Here is a 21,883-nt window from a genome sequence, read left to right on the forward strand (position 1 = left end):
CCTATTTTCATATTGAGAAAATAATGAAAGTATTAATACCAAATACCACGGGTATTTGTAGACATGAAATACGTGGTAAACTGCCCAATTATATTTAATTTTGGATTCGTATTTACAAAATAATAAAACTATTATAATTTTAAAATGCAACGGCGATCTGTGCCTTAAAATGTGTGGTAAACTGCCCGATTTACCAACATTTGAGTTATGATAATAGAACTAAATTAACACGGTAAGGCATTTTAAATAGTGGTATCAGTCATGGATTCAAATATTTCACGCAGCACAAAATCATCCTAGTAAAAAGTCCATACTTTTAAATACAAACCAAAGGCAACCATTATCCAAATTAGTTCCCAAAAAGCGGGATAAAGTATAAATTCTTTCTCCGACTTGTGACAATTTTTTCGTGAGTACGAAAATAAGAATCAAAAACTAATTATATTCGACACAATATCACGGCAATATGTGGAAAGAAATTGTGTAGCAAACTGGCGATTAATATTAATTTTTGATTCATATTTTTGTATTTACAAAATACAACGGCGATCTGTGGACTTAGAATGTGTGGTAAACTACCCGATTATAAATAGTTTTTGCTTCCTATTTTCATATTTATAAAATAATAAAAGTATTATTACTCAAACATGCAACGGCGATCTGCGGACTTAAAATGTGTGGTAAAGTTTCCGAATATAAAAAATTTCTGATTCGTATAAAAAATTGTCACAAGTCGGAAAAATAACTCATACTTTATCCCGCTTTTGGAAAATAATTTGGATAATGGTTGATATTTAAAAGTATGGGCGTTTTACTAGGATGATTTTGTGTTGCGCGATTATTCAAATCCATCACCGATACCACTATACTGCAGAATATATACTGCAATAATCTGCAAATATGAAATGCCCGGTAATATAACTAGGTTGTAACTTGTAGATAGCAGTTATTACATTGCTTATTGTATGGAAATTCCTACATACATTTAGATAAGCTTCAATTAGTGAATTTTATTTTCGAAGTATTCGAAATTTCATATTCGAAAAAAATAATTTCGAATGTATTCGAAATAGTGAACTATTCGGTATTGGCCATCCCTGGGTAATAGGCTATTTTGAATGCTTTCATTTCCCGATTCAATCACTTTTATTAATACAAATCACAGCGCATTGAAAAGCAAAATTAAATTTAATAACATCAATTTACAACGAGTTACGGGTAAGAAGTTACCAACGGCTAATGCTAACAAGTAGAAACGATAAATGTAAAGAAAAGAAACAAAATTTCCCGTCCCTTTTTGCGTCATAATTTTCAATTCCTAATTTAGCATAAAGCGTGTCAACACTGTTTTCGTAAATTTAGAAACGTCGAACCAGATAAGTAAGACAGGTAAATAATGTATTCTTTGGAAATTTTCCGAGATATTCGGGAGAAATATTATTTTGACCAGATAGAAATGCCATTATTGCTGATTTATTCACATGTTTAATTAATATCAGTGTTTTAAACCAAAGCTGAGTTACGTGAATACTCAACACTGTGTATTCAAGAGATTACCAATTTGTGGAGTTTTTAATTAATAATTATTATTCAATACGAAAGTAACACGAACGCCATATAAAATTGAAAGCATAAAAATGTCAACTATCCCCTTCACAAATATCGCATCTCCGGGCTAATGATAATATTGTTTGCTCAAAATTGGCACCGTAGTTTACAAACTGTGATACAAATCCTACACAGAAGATAAAAATCAAATTAAAATTAATTTGTGTTGTGAATGCACTCCTTAATAGTTGTCTTTAACATCTTCGCTGATGTGAACTCGCAATTCTGTCCGAAATATAAAAACCAAACTACGATATCCGCCGTGGTGTGAGAGTTAATATTTGCTAGTGGATATAAAAGTGCTTTAATATAGTTTAACATTATTGATTGGAATGTCGGCCGCTGAAACAATCGCGGTGACAAAAAAATTTACTGCAGCCTTCTATTATGACAAAATTATGAAATAAAAAAACGGCGTATTGTTACAGAGTTTTCAGTCTTCTGGTGTACTCGGGAAAAAAATTATTGTCACAGCCATCGTTTCAGCGACCAACATCCCAATCCCAATAATGTTGTTTGAAATGACAATACTGATTATTCGGTGTTCGTTAAAAATATTCGAATAACTCAATTAAAAAATACAATTTTGCCCGCCACTAATCACGGCGCATGTAAATAATCATATGTGTCAAAAGTTGCCAATCAGAAAAAAAGTAAAACAACAATTTGACACAGAACACACGAAGGTCTTCACGGAACACCGGTTGAAAATCACAGTTTTTGAGTATCATGAAATCAATTTTAAGTGTTTCATATTTATATTTATATCAAAGGAAACTCAAAAGAAAGGAGCAGTTACACCCAAATCTGGGGATGTTGCAAATCGTCTCAATATGTGGGAGACTGGTCGCGTTGCTTGTGGTGACAAAACTCCAAAGAAAGTTTTGGTCAGTGCATAGATTAATATTCTTTTATTGGTATTTGAATCAATCCCAAAATGTCTGAGGAAGCGAAGATTTTACCAGGAGAATTCAAGCTGAGTTATTTCTTAACTAATTTCCTCTGTGCACTACAGGACACAGATGTTGTAAAACAGGGAGCAGCTGTTTCTAGTAGAAAAAATATGTGGGAAACTGGACAAGTATCAGTGGGATCTTCTGCAGAAAAAAGATCGGCTCGTGCTAATGTCCATGGAGCTGACTTTTCCAGTCGCAAAAATTTATGGTTGAAAGCGACACAAGAGTCATCAAAAGCTAGTAGCCCAGCCAAACCAGGGGTGAGATCTTATGTGCTAACTTTACTACAAAAAGTTATTAATCTAGATATTATAAAATTCAGCCAGTGTGTCTTTGTTCGGCATGTCTTTTGTGTAATCAAACTAGTGAAGTTGAAGAAAAAAGGCTAGTCATATCCCAAACTTGAAACTTTCAGTTTATATTATAAGTTAGCCGGTACAATTTTCTTTAATAAATATGTGTGGCACATCAAAGTATGTTTGTATATATATTCTTAATGAATACTTCTACGTTTTTCACCGTATTTATTAAAATTATTTTAGGATACGCAAGTTATAAAAACTGGAGTAATGAGCCGACTTAACAAGTGGGAGAAAGGCGAAGTCACAAATGCTCCTTCTGCTGTTTCCAAACAGAAGGTATTTTCTGTTCAAAACAATATATTTTCAAACAGAGAATATTCAGTTTATTTGATATTGTATGAAAATGTGTGACAAAAACTCATGCGTATCTTTGTACCGTTGCATAAACCGAATTTACTAGTAACAGCACCATTTATAATAATAGCATTCAATCATTTCTTGCTGCTTTAATCAGGCAACTGAACTACCCAAGTCTGGTGTTGTCGACAGAAGAAGCAAGTGGGAAAATATTGCTCATGAACCTCCGAGTCAATCAAAATCTAAGACTACATCGGCTCGACCTGTGAGTGGTTAATAATCTTGAATTATTAAATATAAAACTGTAAAGAAATAATACAAGTTTCCATCAATATATTTCACAAATATAAGCTTATTTCTGATAAATGATTACGGTGATACCTCTGTATTCAAACATAATTCGTTCAGGATTGGTGGTCGACTACAAATTTGTTCGAATGCCGAAACTTTTTTTGCCAAAAGAAACTATGGTAATTATTTTAATTCGTTCTTACGCATTCCAATTAGCTAAAATATTAACGAAACGTGTACCTAAACAACAATAATTATTTGCATGTGTACATAATAAAGATGAAAAATCTTTCATCAGTTACTGTACATTTGAGCAAATTTCTATGGGTTAGTAACAAAACTTGCTGTACCGGTAGTCTACTGTGACTGTGAATTTTCGTTTGAGTATCGCAGCTTTCGCAAGTTTCGGTCGACCTCCGAATTGTTCGAGTATCGTGTCGTTCGACTACCGATGTTTCACTCAAATTAAAACATGTCTATTATATTGCGGTGGTGGACGCAACAGTTGAAATTGTTGCTGTTGCTCTGACGTTTCTTTTTTCACTTTGAACAGATTTTCAAGTATGGCTGTTAACATCCTCTAGTTTTCATTGTCTTGGCTGTCATTTGCCAGTTTTGTGTTGTAAATATGGGTATAAACCAAATATAAATATTTTCGTATTCATGAGAGTTTCAATTTGGATGTGGTGGGCTAACCGAAAACTACCTGAAAAGCTGAGGTAGTTTAGGCTAAAATCAGTTCCAATAATTTTTATTGGCAGTTGTTTGAAATAAAATTGTGCAATAAGTATAACTATATACAGGCTATAAATCGTTAAGACAATCTCAAAATAAGAAATTGTGTGCAATTGCAAATGATATGCATATGCATAATGTGAGTGATATATTTTATGCTCTCTGACGTAATTCAGGAGATTGACAACTTAATGTAGCTTCAACTCGATTAACCTGTGTCACTGTCAGTCGCTAACATTGTCTATATATCAATTGCTGTAGGCCTAATGCAATCAAAATATCAAGTATTGTAGGCATAATTGGGTAAAATATCAGCGTAGGACATTTTTAAATAACTTTTCAATAAGAACACTTCATAAAAGGGAATCCCTTATCTAATTTGTTTATAGGTTATTACTACCGAACTATCAAGCAGAAAACACTTATATGAAAGCAAAACAGAAGCTGCTACAGAGGTAATTACTTTTGTTCTAGAATTGAAATTTCATTTCATTCATATAAGACAAGCAGAACCGAATGCTCGCTATACTGTTACCAGAGTAAAGCTATCACTGTAGATTTTCCTAAAAAGAAATACCTCGATAAATTAAATTTCTATACTCCTCATTCTTTAGTCTTGAGAAAGATCAATTTTTGAGTGATGAATTTGCCAAGTTCGGTGAACTACCAGTAATATGCTTATATTACATCAGTTATTAATTGTGGATTCTAATCTCTAGCCAAAGATAGAGAGAAAGCCAATAGCCACTGGACGAATTAAACAAGAAGTTAAACAAGAGGTGCAAAGTGATGATGAAGTTGATCATCCTGAGCCTGAACCTAAAAGGAAGGTGTCTCTCAGCAGCTACAGTGGAGAATCGGATGAACATGGCTTGTCAGATTCGGCATCAGAAGGTAATATTTATTACCATATTTCCCGGCGAATAAGTCGCTTTTCTAAACCCAAATTTTTGGCCTGATTTAGGGGGCCGTCTTATTAGGCGAGTATGATAATTTTCATTTTTTTGGTGTCGCCTTATGTATTAGTAATGTTCTTTTATGGTGGACACAATCGCGAGTTGAACACAATTAGATTAAATTTAAAAACAGTTTGAATTCCCGTAGTCATTATGAATTGAATATTACGCTACAAGAAAACGTCATTATAGGCTATTTTAACCAATGCGCAAACATGGCGACCGCTCAAAAGGCATTGCATGGTAATTTAAGATATCGATGTTGATGCGATTTTACTACCCCGACTTATTGGCAGGTTCTATGCAAAAACCCATTTTTTCAAACCTAAAAACGGGTCTTGTCTTATTTACTGGGTAGACTTATTCGCTGGGAAACACAGTATATATTTTTGGAATTATCTTTATTTAAATATACTACTGATCTTTATGTACAGCTGTACTAAATTTTTTTTTTTATCTCACAATATACTCATTTCAAATTTATGCTGACATTTGGTCTCTTCCCTGGGGAAGATTGCTCTTTGCCAGTGCATTGGCATAGTTGATGACACCATAATTTAGTGTTCACTTGATCATGCATGGCTTTGTTTATCCGCCATCTTTCTCACATCGTAAAAAGCTAAGATTGCTCTTTGCCAGTGCATTGGCATTGTTGATGACACCATAATTTAGTGTTCACTTGATCATGCATGGCTTTGTTTATCCGCCATCTTTCTCACCTCGTAAAAAACTAAGATTGCTCTTTGCCAGTGCATTGGCATTGTTGATGACACCATAATTTAGTGTTCACTTGATCATGCATGGCTTTGTTTATCCGCCATCTTTCTCACATCGTAAAAAACTAAGATTGCTCTTTGCCAGTGCATTGGCATAGTTGATGACACCATAATTTAGTGTTCACTTGATCATGCATGGCTTTGTTTAAACGCCATCTTTCTCACATCGTAAAAAACTATGTGTTGTTGTAGTTTTTGATAAATTCTCAAAACACCTACAAAACTGAAAAAATATAACAGTACTAGTTTTCTGAGAAGCATATTTAGCTTATTAAAACATGCTACATCAGGAAGTGATTGATTCAGCAATTAAAAATATCGAAGCATATTGTCCATAAATAATAAAAATTGATTTTATTAGATGAACAGCAACATGGACATTTAGCTAGCAGTGGAACAAATGAATCTGATCAAGAATAGACACAATTGTTTTGGTACCCTTTTAATAATTGTTACGACACGATTATCATTCATTGGTCGGACTGAAGATTTATATATACACGAAGAACAAGCCTATTCAGAGGCAATCATATATTTGCAATCCCATGAACAATGTTTGTGGAAAAAGTATCTTTGCTTTTATTTTTTAGGTCTGAATAAATAATGCACCGAAGTTGGTTATTATTAATTTGCTGTTCAGATTTCTATATTCTATCAGTATTGGCATGGGATGGTATTTCCCAATACGATTATGTATTTTTTCTCGGTGATAACATTTTTCTGCTCAGTTATTCTTTATTACAGAAGGCTTTTTAACAGTGTGATACGATCTGTGACTCATAATTTTGGTTACTGATATATTTCTAAAACTTGACAATGTCAAATCATGTCATTTCGTTTCTATTGTTGGCTGCATTTAGATATTTTATCCCTTTATTCAGTGCCTGCAACACGATACAGTATTTTTGTTCTCATTTTTATCCTGTCTTAATCAAGTGCCTTTGCTTCACAGTCACACGAAGTGTGTAATTTCCAATTATTAAAATGTTCATCGTTATTAATGATTTTTGCTATATCCGCACGCCTGGGGTGTTTTCATGCTTGTCGATGTTATATCTATTGCAGATGAATTTTGTGCATAATTCGTGAATATTATTATATAATGAAAAAGTATTGCATCACCCCATGTGATAAATTTGTTCAATAATTAAATTTCAAAAAATCAATTGACACGAGGTCAGAATACTACTTCCTGGGTGTCCTATATAGTTATGATGCTGATGAACATTACATTAAATCTTTCAGAATCTCATCAAAATACCTTTGTACTGACGGAACAAGGTTATTTCTTCAGTGTTTTAATTTAGAATTTCAACTATTCGATTTGAACAAAGAGTATCTTTAATAATCTAATTTATACTTTTTAAATATAGAACACACATACAATATTATGATTGACTTGCACAACATCTCAATTTCTTAAATTAGACTAAATTTCGAAGAATGGTAGGGACTCTTTCCATGAGTCTAAAGAATGAATGAAAAGAATTTAAACAGTAAACCAGTCCATATAAGTCGGTCAACATAATTATATTTAATGCAGACTGCTGTACTTGTACAAAACATGCCTGAAAATATTCCGTCAATTTTTGAAACTTTTAAACAATTTTACAAGAAGTTATATTTTTATGTCTATTGTTTTTCACACTACGCTGATCTATTGTTCGATGGTATATAAAGACGGGCATTATCTAATTTCATTATCTGAAATTTAACTCTGATCATAATTCATGTTTCCTTGTTAAATTTGTTTCATTACGAATCTACTCACACTACTGTGTAATAATCGGCCATGTATATAGTTGTACATACCATATGTCAGATGAGAAATTGTTGCGAAAAGGAAAAAAATTATAACATATAGGTATTACATGCTGACATGTATGTTCTATTGAACTAATTTACATATAGAATCTGGAAAATGGTATATTTTCATTTGAAGTTTTTTTGCACTTTTTATATTATATGTAAGCAACTATCTTATATCCCTAATGCCGTAATCGATTATTACTATCATTATTCTATATAACATGTGATTACTGTATAAAATGATTAAAATTGGAAAACGTTTAATTCTGTATAATATCTGAAAACATTAGGTGACGCAACACATGGGTGATTACTAGACGGGGTTTCACGATCGATCTTGCACAGTTTATTACCCCGCATGAGTGGTTATTAGCAAGGTGATGAATACTTCTCACCATCGTCACCTTGTGACTGCGGCTACCTTCTACAGCCAGACGAGGGATTACGATTAGTTTGAGAAATGCCGATTTGTCGTAATTATATCTTTTGGTTTGATAATTCCGCCGAAACAGCGAAAAATAGACGAATTCTATTTGAAATTTTACAAAATTCAAAATTAACCATCCACCTCAACATAAAAAAAACGCTTATGACATATGCGGAAATACTTGACAGTGATTAATTTTAGAACATGTACTGTGTGGGAATAGTAGTTCAATTAACCACCATCCCCCAGAATGCCCCAAACTCGTCTACGATTTTCAACTTAATTCGTTTACAGCCTTATTTATACCTCCAACATAATTTTATAAAGCGAATGAGCTCTATTACACTCCGATTACATTTGTTTTGCGTCTTTTGTAATGTGATTTTTAGGCATTATACATAGGGATTTGTTCAAAAAGAATTGTTTTAAAACAATTCTTTTAAATCAAGTTTTATTTGCCTGTATTGTTCAAAATGGCTGTACTATTTGATTTTTTTGTATTAAATAGGTTGAAGGGAAATGAATGTAAAACACTTGCCAACCGCATCTTATTTGCAATAAATCATTCGAAACGCCACAAATATCGATAAAGGCCCATACACACCTTTTCAAGTTGTAGCTCAGTGCGACCGCAACCGTGGTTGGCACAGTAAGACGTAACCGATATAAGTAGTTCTATGAGTGAGACAGAAGGCGATGGGTCCAAATTCGGCACTCTGCATTGGTCAATTAAGTTTTCTTCATCTCTGTCTTGACGGATAAGCTTTCAGGGTAACGGGGTTTGAAATGAACGTAAGAGAAATTTTTGTTTGCTCAGCCTTCAATCTTTGAAACCGCTAAAGAAAAGATTTGCTGTTGGTACTTTAGCGTCGCCGGTAAATAATTGGATGGCTGATAGATCTTGTAATTATTTGGCGTAGTAAGATTTTTGATTGTTCTGACGGAATGGATCGCTTTTGATAAACTAGAGCTTGCATTTCACATTATTTTAGTGAAAATGCTTGAGAATCCGTCGTTTAAAAAAGATTCAGATTGTTTTTATCAGAAGTTATTTGCCATCGGATTTACCGTAATTACATTGATATCTGATATAAGCGAAGAAATTGCTTACTCGTCGTGGGAGAAAAATTGCAAGTATTTGCGCTGCGCATTTTGTGTTATGAAGGAAACGATTTGATTACGATTTTACATTTTTGCTCTGTAAAATAGATATAGACTTTTAGTTTCTTGGCGCAGGATTTGTAAAAAAGATCCGAACATTTTACATAAAAGTTGCTCTATGTTGGGTTTCTTTGATTTTGAAACAGAGACTAAATTTGTCCTGAATAATACTTTGCTGTGGAGGTTAATTAAAAACCAGACAGACTTTATTAGAGACTCCGAGAACATTTGGAACAATCTCTTTTGGAGTACGATTTTAAACTCTGCTCATATTGCGTGTCATCTGCTATTTCTCATTTGAATTTCCGGGATCAAGGAAATATTTTACGACAGACACATCTACGACTAAACGTGACCGCAACCGACGACTGTGAGCAGCAATGAGGCAATTCCTGAACCTGCAAAACGCAGTTGAAATTCAAACTCGTGCCGTATGGTGTGCTCAAGTCTTCAGCGATTGCATAAAATCACATTCAGCTTTCAGTACTTTCATCTGTTCTGTTGACCTACCGACGCACATAAAAGTTTATATCAAGAAACATAGTTAAACACTAATACGCTTTAATAATACGATAATTATACTCGTTTCTAAATATTGAAGCAAAATGTTCGATTCTTATTCCATTGCAAATTTTGTTTCATTAAATTTTTAACACGAACGGGATGCTGCGAACGCGATTTTGTACATTTATATGTATTTAACACGCCAAATGTTCTTAAGTATTGACAAAATGAATCATTTCAAATGCAAGGAGTTTACAAACGGTCTATTTCCGTCAATAACCTAACAGTAATTTAATAAATACTGGCTATGTGATTTTCAGATTTTTTTCAGTATTTGTTGGCGCGTTGGCCCGTTGTTCAGCTATTAATTTTAAGTCATATCTCAGATATGGTTTAGTAAATGAAAGGTCGGCACATATTCTCATTGGTAAAAAATAGACTGAAATAAAAAAATTTATTCTCAATAGTTGTTTAGCATTTTTGCTGCATTTTCTTTATACAGTATTTCTAATGTTTCGACCTGCTTGCCAGCAATTTTTTGATATTATCGCATATACGGCATACACCTCAACTCTGAAGTGCTTTAATATATTTTCCTATCAACTCTTGTCTCAAGTCGATCTACCTGGAAACTTATTCCCTTTATAATTCTGGATGGTGACAATTAGTAAAATGAAATTAGTGGTCGTCGTTAGCTTAACTTTGAGATCATCTTTTGAGTAAGTTCTCGTGACTTTGCTTCGAGCAAATTTACAATGAAAACGTGTCAGTGTATGGACGTGTTATATTGCTAGCATTAGTTATAGACTATCACTTACGAAATCGCAATTGCTGTCATTAACATTGTTTGTGCCAATTTCTTTTCAACCGAATGTTTCAGTAACTAAATTTATTTATGCATGTTGTAAGTTATCCTCAGCTATGAAAAATGCCAGTAGCGTGGGTCCTAAACGTTGGTACCTTTTGGTATTTAATCTTGCATCGGTATTTCATCCTTCTACGAATAAACATGAATATTCTATCCAATTAAAGAGTCCAGCTGCACACTAACACAAATGTATTTCTGTAACGTTTCGTCCGACCAGAGTCAGACTTCCTCAGACAAGCAGTTTACAACAATTGCAAGGAATAAATTTGATAAATAAATTTGAAATCTCAAATCAAGTATGACGTAACAATGCATAAACATTTAATTTGCATTTAGCCGTAGAAGTAATGATGGAAAAGTTAGAACAACAAATATCAGTGAGGCTCATTTCAGATGTGATTAAAAAAATTGTAATTGCATTTAATAATAGTAAAATAGAACGCCAAACAAGGGGCGAGCAATAATATGAACTAAAAAAAGGGTGATTGTTAATTTTAAATATTATATGACGTTAAAATGAAAATTATTATTATATAATTAATTCCTAGATGAGTCTACAGTCTATTTCTCCCGTGAATTGAGGTTCCAATGTTCCGAATTTGTTGACGTAGTATGCTTCTACTGTTTGGCGATAGCCCTGGTCTCTAAATAGTTTTTTTATTCCGGTTACTCACTTATTGAATGTCCCAGTTTGTTGAAGTGTTCTCCCACTACTAAATCATATTTCCTTTTTGTAATACTTCTCAGATGTTCTTTTATTCGATATTTTAACTACCTTCCGGTCTCGCCGATATACTGCATAATATTTTTTGATTTGCAACTTATACTTTCCTTATTGTTTATATGAACTCCCGTCACGTTCCCGGTACTTATTTTTGTTTTCTCGGAATATTTACAGGTGGTGCATGATTTTCTATTACATTTATAAAAACCAGATTGTACTTTCTGTGATATTACTGGTTGTAGTTCATCTCTAACCAGTCTATCGCGTAATGTAGGGCACTTTCTATATGCAATTTTCGGAGGTTGAGGGAAAATATCTTTTAGTCGGGCATTTTTGTCAAGAATATATTGGTATATTGTCAAGAATATATTTTCAAAGTGCGTTTGGTTTGGGTGGTAGTTGGTAATAAATGGTAATAGTTGCTTGTTGCATGCTTCCATGCTTATTTATTACATGCTTTTCTATGCTTTTGCATGCTTTTCTTTTGCATGCTTTTCTATTACATCTATAACGCAATAATTAGTTAAAACAATGCAGTAAATGCTTTATTTTTATTCCAGGAAGACAGCGATACGTGCAAAAGACCGACTTTCATTAAACTGTGAAGCATTTGAGAAATATAAACAAATTCTGTTAGAAGAGAGAAGACAAACCAGATTTAAAAAAGAGAAAAAGATAATAAGATTATTTCAGTGAAATGTGAGTTTGCTGTTGTATTTAGGCTATTTTGTATAACTATTGAAACGCTAATGACGTAAACAAAATTAGGATCAAAGATCTTTTGAGTAAATTCACGTGACTTTGCTTTGAGCAAATTTTCCTATAAAATCGAGTCAGTTGTATGGTCGTGTTATATTGTTAGAATCAGTTACATCACTTACTAAATCGTGTTTGCTGTTATTGACATTCCAAATGTCCTAAACGTCTCTACTTTTTTGATATTTAAACTTTTGTAATCATTTTATCCTTCTTTATTCATCAGGCTGGCCATCGGTTTTGTATGACGTCAAAATGAATAGAAACATTATTTATGGAGTTATAATTACTCATCGATTTTAATCGGTAAGCATGTTGATAGGTATTTGTTTGTCTGTATGTCTGTTAGATGCACGCGATATCTCACGAAAGCAAGGTTGAATCTGCTCCTAATTTTGCATGTGCATTCATCTTATCTCGGATCAGGAGCCTATTGATTTTGGGCGAATTAAGTCGTATAATTAGCGAGTTATCAATTAATTAGAGATGGGACACAAGGTGATAGGGTAGATACCCTAACTTTCGATCGATAAGTCTTCGGTCTCTGACCGATATTCTTTGTCCGTTTGATTTGAAAAAAAAAACGATACGGACGAATACTTGCGGTTTGCTGACTAATGTTGAGTGTAGAATCGTATAAGGGTGTTTCAATTCATTGATAGAAGAGGAGATTCTGACTACAAATATTTAGAGAAGATTAATGAGAGGCGGAAATTTTTAGAGGTGTAATATTTTTTTTCAGGTATAACGCTGTTGAGGAACCTTCTGATTCACATATCAACGTAATGTTTTGCTCAAAATCAAATTATTGAATAAAATCACACTATAACTTGTAGATTCTGATATTTTTCAAAATGCTGTATTTCGCAAGTTTGAAGTGGTCCCGAAATCTCACCACAACACGAGAAATAGATTTGATTTTAATTTTCGTATAGTCGGTAATCTTATCGTCATTTAATCAAATTATTTCACCCCAACTTGAGCTGACTCACTTATTTATCCACTCTGGATTACCTGCGAAGGAACCCTAAGTATAATATACTATGGACTATGATCAATAGGATAATTCCGGTGAAATGTGAGTTTGGTGTTTATTTCAGGCGGGTTTGTAACTATTGAAACGCTAATGAAATAAACTTTTATTTCGTTCCTAGCAACAATAGAAATATTTAATTTTTAGAATCACGGAATACATGCCCATGACTGGCATGGCTTGCATGTATGCATATCGAATGCCATTTTTAGTTAAACATGTTTATTTTCATTTTATTATTTTATGTTTATTGTTTTAAAATTGAAAGATGTTTGGTTCGTAGTTCATTGATAAACTTTCTTCCGTTGATAGTGTATCTCATCGTCTGATTCATATCTGGACTTATGAAGCGGTCAAAACTATTGCAATTATAAAATACTATTTGAGTCTTTAAGAGTTTCAAACTAAATAATATTGTATAGTAGTATCAACTCTAACGCGTTTACTGTACAGAAAGCAATTATGTCGCTATCGAAAAAGGATAAGGGTTGTTTGGTTGATTGTTTATTGCAATTTTTTGTTCTTCATTATCAAGGACAAGTTTTGGTATCATTGATATTTATTGAATTTGTAAATTGTTTAAAAAAATCACTTCCAGCTTTCAGTACTTTCAGCTGTTCAGTTGCACTTCCGTCGCATATAAAAGTTTATATTTAGAAACTAAGTTTTAAAGACGTATAGGCCTACGCTTTAATTTTGCTCTTGAAATATGTAGTCCATTGCAAATTTTATTTTCCATAAATTTTTAACTGATCATATCTGGGATTTCCAGTTGGTCGTGAATTGTTCCCGACTCTTCAATGTTATATGGTAATATCTCAAACGCGAACACGGTTCTGTAAAGAAAACAACCAAGTAGGGTTGCCAACTATGAAAAGTCTTAATAAAGGACATAGATTACCGTCATCATTTATTTTGTAACCTGCAGAAAAGAACAATATAAAACAATGAACTACGAATTATATACAAGCTAAAAAGATATAATAAAAAATCTTCATGTATTTTTTATTCAATGTTTATTTAACATTGACCCAATCAAGCTGCATTCTGTGAACAGTTTAGTGCTTTGAATTGTGCCAAATTTTTTTTGATCAAGAAGGTTAAACATATTCAAATTAAGTTTGTCTTTTAGCTTCAAATGCTCTACAATTTTTACAAGTGTCTGATATTTTGGAGAAAGATTATCCAAAAGAGATTACTTTCCAAATGTTGAATTTTCATCAAAGTCAAATCTTTTTTCCAAATACGTTATGGCAGAGTTGAGAAATAATCTAAAATCTTAGAGACAAATTATATTAAAATATAGGTGAAATTCTAGTTATATTCTAGTTATTGAACTAGAATTCACTTAAATCTTGGAGTGTTGCCACTTGTCATCTTCGGAAAATTAATGCAAAATATTTGAAATTGTTAATAAAATTGGTATTTCTTTGGCTATTTGAGCCGTGCCGAAGCGAAATTAAAAAGAATAATTAAAAGCTTGCAAATACATAAACGGAGGCGATTTAAGAATGAAACAATATCACGCACAGTACTATAACTATCGGGCAAAACGACGTTGGAAAAAATAAAGGACAATTATCATCTTAAAAAGGACAAGGACAAAAATCTCAAATAAAGGATTGTCCTTTGAAATAAAGGGCGGTTGGCAACCCTACAACCAAGTCTCCTAGCTAGACTATTCAAAAGGGAATGTTTGCTTCTAGTTTATTGCGATTGCATACACGGATTTTGTATATTTATATATATATATTTAACAAATTCCAAACGATCTTAAGTATTGAAAAAAAATGAATTATTCCAAATGCAAGGAAGTTAGATTCGGTCTGTTTCTGTCAATGACCTAACGGTAACTTAATGAATACTGGCTATGTGATTTTTAGATGTTTTTCAGTATTGTTAGCGCGTTGGTCCGCTCTGCAGTTACTTAGTAAATGTTTTGTAATATCTTAGATATAATTTAGTAAATGAAAGGCCGGTACATAATCTCATTGGTCACAAATAGGTTGAAATAAAAAAGTTATCCGCGATAGTCATTTAGCATTTTCGCTGTATTTTCTTCATACGGTATATTATATTGTTTCAACCTGCTTGCCAGAAATTTTTAGATATTATCGCATATACGACATACACCAAAGTGCTCTTTTCATTTTCCTACAACTCTTGTCTCAAGTCGATCTACCTGAAAGCTTATTCTTCTTATCTTCAGTGTTAATTCTGGATGGTGACAATAAGTAAACAGAAATGATCACAACCATAGATTCGCGTTATGCATTGGGAAGTCCAACAATTTTAGCCGTCAAGTTTGGTTTACTGTGAAGTGAACTCTCACCCGTTTACAGTCAGTGAAATACCAGACAAAATATTATATGCTTCGAGATTCCGCTTTTTGGAATTCAATACCTCATAGTTATTTCTTAACCAAATAAACACGAACTGCTTCAAGCCTCGCGTCAGTTGATATTTACTAGTTCGCATTACCATTATTCTCTTTACATAGTGTCAGTATTTCTTGGTATATTAGTAATCGTCGGTAGCTTCACTTTGAGTTTTCGTGACTTTGAGCAAATTTACAATATATATAAACTCTCAGTGTTATGGTCGTTTTATTTTATCAGCATTAAATATAGGTTATCACTTACTAAATCGCGATTGCTGTTATTGACATTCTTTGTGCCAATTTCCTTTCAACCCAATGGTACAGTGATTGAATTTATTTGCGCATGTTTCAAGTCATGCTCAGCTGTGAAAAATGTCACAAGCGTAGGTGCTATACGTTGGTACTTTTTTGGTATTTAAATTATCATCATTACTGTACCATTCCTTGTTTACCAAGTCGGACCAATATGACGTCATAATGAATATAAACACTGTTTTAATGACTTATAATTTGATTGCAGATAAAAACCGATACAGGCGATTTCCTGCTCGTCCATCTATGTATGCTGACCAACGTAGAATGTAGATTTGTATAACGGTGTTTCAATTTATTGATGGAAGAGAAGATTATGACTACTAAGATTTGTAGAATAATAATGACATACGTAAGTTTTTGAGACATACGATATCTTAGACAATAACCTTGTTTGAGGAATCTTCTTATTCACATTAGAAGGAAATCATATATTAACGTCATGATTTGTTTAAAATCAAATTATTGACTAAAAATACTCATGTCTGTAGCTTTTAGATACTGGTATTTTTCCGAATGCATTACTTTCCAATTTGAAGTAGTCCCGAAATCTAGTCACAACATAAGAATTATTTTTGATTTTATTTTCCGTATAATCAGTAATCTTCTGTCACGAATGTCACGAATTAAACAAGGAAGTCGATACTCGGGGAATGGTTCATTGATTTTGGATGTTGTATAATTATAGAGTTATTAATCATTTAGTGATGGGACACGCGGTGTCGCTATTGGGTCAGACCGATGAATCCACGCCGCCAGATCAATAAGTCGGCGGTCTCCGATCGTTATCTAGTTGATGTTTTGATTGCGACGTTAGAATTTACATATTTCTTCTGGAGGAGAGGAACGGCCCACCGTCCGGTTTCCAGTCTATGTCGGGTATGAAATTAGTTAGCCAGTTATTTGTTTTTCGAAGCATAGACTGAAGCATGAAGCTGTTTAATAACTAATTTCTAATCCCCGTCGTTGCAATAAAAACAACGAGTCTAAGAATTATAGCCCCAAAGAGGATTTTCTCAAATCTGATGCAAACTAGATGAATCTAGGCCGAATTCGTATAGGATACTCTATGTGCCGACAATGTTTGACAACGATTTCAAGTACAAGTCAAGTGTCTAACACCATTCGAGTCCAGGACAAAAATTACTGTTCTCTTCGCCAATTATATGGTCGGTAACAGCTTCATGCATCTGAACCAACAAATAACTACCGTAGTTAACTATTCTCATACGAAATTAGACTCAACCGGCTGATACGCGGTCGGCTTAACACGATTATTACAAGAATAGACATGAATGTCAAAATACACTGCGTTTTCTCCAAATCCCCAGAAATAACAGACTAATCGATCGGATACATTTAAATGTATTATGATTCAAAAATCAGTACTCCTGAAGTATGTGTACCAGGGTAGGTTTGAGCCATAATTTTATTCCGACTTTCCTTCATTTTAGTTCTATTATGAGTTCGGGGACTGTCCGTGTTAGCCAAGTGAATATCCCCCTGCACTTAGGTTTCAGCCCTTTTACACAACTTGAAAGGCGCAGTTCTTACCACTTCATGGCAGCTCCTGCCACGAAAGTCTCTTGCCATGGCTAATTGGCTATTAGCAAACCGTGGCAAGTGTGTATATACCTCGGCGATGGCAAAAAGTACTGCCGTTACCGCGGCAGATTTGCCATGGTTTCAAGGCAGCTTCGGAAAATGGTTTCGGTACGTGGTATGACCATGAATGTTGCGTGAATGAAAACCATGAATGGGTTTTTTGTTCTATGGACGACTGGATGATGGTAGGTGAGTACTGATGTGCCTGATTAGATTTAGTGCATTTCGACTTTGGTAATTCCAGTTACAGAGTTGTAAGATTTGTGAGCTGTTATCCATGCAAGACTCTGTGGTTTATAGAATTTTTCGGACTGTCTGATAGCTGGATAGTCTGCCAGTACGGTACGGGCACGGTAAAGCAATCATTGAACTCTAATGGTAGGTGAATTGCTAGGTCTCTGTTAATTTAAATGAAATTTTTCTGAGAAATATTCTACGCAAATGCAATTACAAAATGTTTTAATATATGACGTCTAAGCAAATATAGCATATTCTGTATTGTATTGCTCTTTAAACAAGAAATTCTTCTACTCTTGTGAACAAAGTTTCATAGTTTCAGATTACAGATCCATCTCAAGGGAGTGTTACTATTTACGATCCTATTGGCCATCATGCATGAAGAGACTTATGCTGATACTCTGATGAAGAATTGGAGATTTGTGGTGATCTGCTTGACTAAATAATTATTGGCTTGTTTTATCGGATTTAATTAGTCTTTTTTAGAAGTAAACAATTTTATTTTAGAAGTAAACAACAGCCCGAAAGTTTATTACATTCGCATATTTTTTGTGTATTTCTGTATTTATTTATGGCCCAAGCCTTGTTAAACAAAGTTTTTTTTTGTGAATGCATGTTGGTGAGCGGGCACATAATACTCATATTGTTATAAACTTTTGCTCGATCTCCAGAGTTCTCCATTTTTTATTACTTATCGATCTTAAGATCGGTAAGTATGTGGATAGGTATTTGTCTGTCTGTCTGTTTGTCTGTTAGATGAACGCGATATCTCACGAAGGCGAGATTGAATCTGCTTCAAATTTTGCATGTGCATTCATCATATCTCGGACCAGAACTGATCCCGGCTATTGATTTTGAATGAATTATGTCGTATTATTAGCGAGTTATTAATTAATTAGTAATGGGACACGCGGTGTCACTAAAGACACATGAATCGAAACCGCAGTTTCGATCGATAAGTCTTCGGTCTCCCACCGATATTCTTGTTTGTATTGTCAGATTGTGGAGTTTTTAAAATAAACTATCCATCACTCACAGATTTATTTTAAATTATCATGCCCTTATTGAGTCCAATGATAGTACATGAATGTTTTAGTCATGCATTTTAATCTATACTAGTGTTAAAATATCAAGAACAGATTACTGAAACTGTATGAATCGTACGAGTTTTTTGCACTGAGATTGCAAGCTAGGTATGAAGGCTCATATTAGCAAGAATATACTGTTTTTAGAAAACTTTGAAAAAAGGATAAGGATTTAAAAATGAAATTTGATTGCTGTGTGAAATTGTTCTTATGTGTTGTGGGTCTAATCATGGCTGTTCTTTTTTACGCTTTCCGCCAGGCAAGTTTTGAGACTGGAAGGCTTTGAGGGCTCATTACGATAGATCTTTAAATTTTCATTTATATTTGTGAGTAAACTGCGTGCTTTGATAATTTACTACTAGTAGTATATATTGATACCACAACCATTCAACTTGAACCTTATTTTTAAATCATCTCATTGGTGCAAATCTATAGAAATATGGGTTGTTTTACATTCTAGGATGCCGGAGCAATCTTAACAGGATGTACAACAAACTTTGAACATTCAACAGGCATCTGTCAAATTTCCAGAATCCATTTTGAAAAGTTTCTATTGGAAGCCACAGGTGCATTATTATTTTATTAACTAGGTCAAAGCATAAGTCATTTTTATTCAAGCGTGGAGAGCAGTGCTGGAGGTCAAGTAACAACTGGCGCCCCAACAGCCATACATAAATCTATGCGGTCACGGATATGTTGGTAACACACAGCAATAATTTAATGATAGTCAGAACTGTCATTGAACATGGCTAAGTAGGTTAAAACTCAGAGGCGGAGCCCACAGATATAATTTGATGATATTGAGAAATTTTCTTTGCCATAAAAAGGATGTTGAGTATCAGCTTGAGGTCACTACTCATCGCGTATGCAAGAAAATTTTACTCATTTTTCCGGTTGGTTAGAATCTGAGGGCGATGAATGTGATGGGTGTAAAAGATGGTGCCACAAATATTGCACTGATTTTGCTTGTAGCGGGGAGTTTTTCTGTGACCACTGCACATAAAACTTGAGTTCTTGTGTAATTTTCTTTAATAAAATTTAATAACATGCACATTGTCACCCTTTTTTGAAATTTGATTTGCCTGTAAAAATTATAGAAATATTTGATAATTGTCTTAACAAAAAGTTGACATGTGGTGAAGTTTCATATTTAAGTATATATGGTAGCTTTGTCATAAAGGATTCTCAGTGTCCACGATGGAAATAGTGTGCAAGAAGCTTGGGAATATGTGGGTAGCGCTTATTGCGTTGTAGGCGCCAACTGTAGAGCAGTGGTACCACTTCAAAAGATATGCGAGCATCTTTAAATTATTGCAACAACAAATTTTTAGGTTTGGTAATTTATGGGAGCAACACTATCTCTCTTAATTTTTTTTATATTGCATGCAATCCATTCCTCGTTTTTACCGATTGCCCTAACCTGCCACTACACACCTAAAACGAAAGAGACTGGCATGTTTTTATATCAAGTCAAAAGTTGTCTGTCTGCATTGGGAAATCAGAAACGAAGAGAGCAAATAACATGTTGTTACTGCATATATTTAATGCATTGTAACTTTGCCACTGGTTATAATTTGTCCCTGAAAAAATGGATGTAGTGCCACATTATAAAATACTTCCATAGCCCGTTTTCTGTGTCATAGTTCCCCATCCAAAAAGCGGCTTCTTCAATGGTACATGGAAAGAAAAAAAACAATCAAGTGGCACCGGTACGCAGTAAGTAAAAAGTTGAGAACTAACGTTACTACTATAGAGCAGGGGTCCGCAACTACTTTTTAGCACAACCCAAAATTTTTTTTCCTAACTGCTCGCGACCCAAGCATTTGGTAAGCAATAAGCATGTAATTAGTTATCGATTTTAAGACTATTGTCGACACTAGCATTTTTCTTGCACAAAATTATATGAAACTTATCACATAAAACTGGGAATAATAGTGTTTATTATGACTAATGCAAATTATAAGCTTTGTGTATAATACACAACATATCAAATCGAGGTTTAATTTGGGAGACGGCAACTCGAAGATATTTTTCTACCTCTAGCCTTGATCTGTAATTGTATTTTATGTATAAAAACGCTAATAAGTGGAGAAAAATGTATTGGTTTTTAATGAATTTTGGATGCTTTGCTGTAAGATGGCATTTCAATATCGCTGATTTCAAGATTTTGTGGGTAAGAACATGAGGAACGTTTGATCGTTGGAACAAACAACACATTGAGGACATGAATTATCATTTTTAGGAATTCACGTGAAACCAATCTTTATACATTATTAGATGTTCTTCCGCTTAAATGTATGATTTGAGTGATGTATTTCTATCCGATGAGGGCCTAGAGATGAGTCTTTTGTCGGGCGTTGATCCCCACTGCTTGGAGTCACGAAAATGTTTGAAGGGGCATGCGGTGTTCGGTTGTCACTTATTTCTCCGTTGTATCTTCCACTGGCGGCTTTTTTGGATATTCTCCAGTAAGCAGTTTGCTACCTTTAAAATCTTCAACCTTGCTAAATTTGATATTTAATCAAGAATGCCTTACAATAACAAATGCAACAGCACCCTAAATACCTAAATCAGAATAGACAAATCTTATCATTTTTCTTTATCAAGCAATTCGACACATATACTGCCAACCTCGCATTGCTGCAAATCAATACAATTGTCTACGCCAGAGGTTCTCAAACTTTTGGTTTTGCGGAACATGGTTGACAATTATTCACGGAGCCCCACACTGAATTTATGAAAGAAAGAAAAAACATTAGTTATTACCTATTATTGTCCTTGGGTAAATTAAAATTACTCTACTCAATTAAAATACTAAACCTCCTCAAGGGGGTTTATACAGCTAGAAAAAAATCTAAATTTCACAGTTGAATTCTATATATACTTGGGCTGTAAATTTGACCATTGACAAACATGTTAACTAAGTAGTGTTGAAATGTGTCAATCAGGCGGTAGTTTGAATATGGTATGATCTATCTGTTGTATAGGTCTATAAGTGCTC

General features: G+C 33.8%; 1 protein-coding gene and 1 long non-coding RNA gene across 2 annotated transcripts in view; both read left to right on the top strand.

Annotated features, from left to right (window-relative positions):
- Window positions 1-8,054, top strand: part of LOC120333677 (uncharacterized) — a 42,698-nt gene extending 34,644 nt beyond the window's left edge. The window contains exons 13-19 of the mRNA XM_039401009.2: window positions 2,382-2,495; window positions 2,624-2,824; window positions 3,107-3,202; window positions 3,381-3,488; window positions 4,639-4,704; window positions 4,969-5,143; window positions 6,343-8,054. Coding sequence (XP_039256943.2) covers window positions 2,382-2,495; window positions 2,624-2,824; window positions 3,107-3,202; window positions 3,381-3,488; window positions 4,639-4,704; window positions 4,969-5,143; window positions 6,343-6,401 — 819 coding nt within the window. The 3' untranslated portion in view covers window positions 6,402-8,054. The remainder of the gene's footprint in view (window positions 1-2,381; window positions 2,496-2,623; window positions 2,825-3,106; window positions 3,203-3,380; window positions 3,489-4,638; window positions 4,705-4,968; window positions 5,144-6,342) is intronic.
- Window positions 8,055-12,042: 3,988 nt separating this feature from the next.
- Window positions 12,043-19,933, top strand: LOC120333687 (uncharacterized). The gene is made up of 7 exons (XR_013480628.1): window positions 12,043-12,173; window positions 12,457-12,536; window positions 16,164-16,307; window positions 16,661-17,749; window positions 18,114-18,222; window positions 19,343-19,448; window positions 19,710-19,933. It is a non-coding gene; the product is annotated as an uncharacterized LOC120333687 (long non-coding RNA).
- The last annotated feature ends 1,950 nt before the right edge of the window (window positions 19,934-21,883 follow it).

The sequence above is a fragment of the Styela clava genome, chromosome 15, assembly GCF_964204865.1.
Source record: "Styela clava chromosome 15, kaStyClav1.hap1.2, whole genome shotgun sequence".
NCBI classification, from domain to species: Eukaryota; Metazoa; Chordata; class Ascidiacea; order Stolidobranchia; family Styelidae; genus Styela; species Styela clava.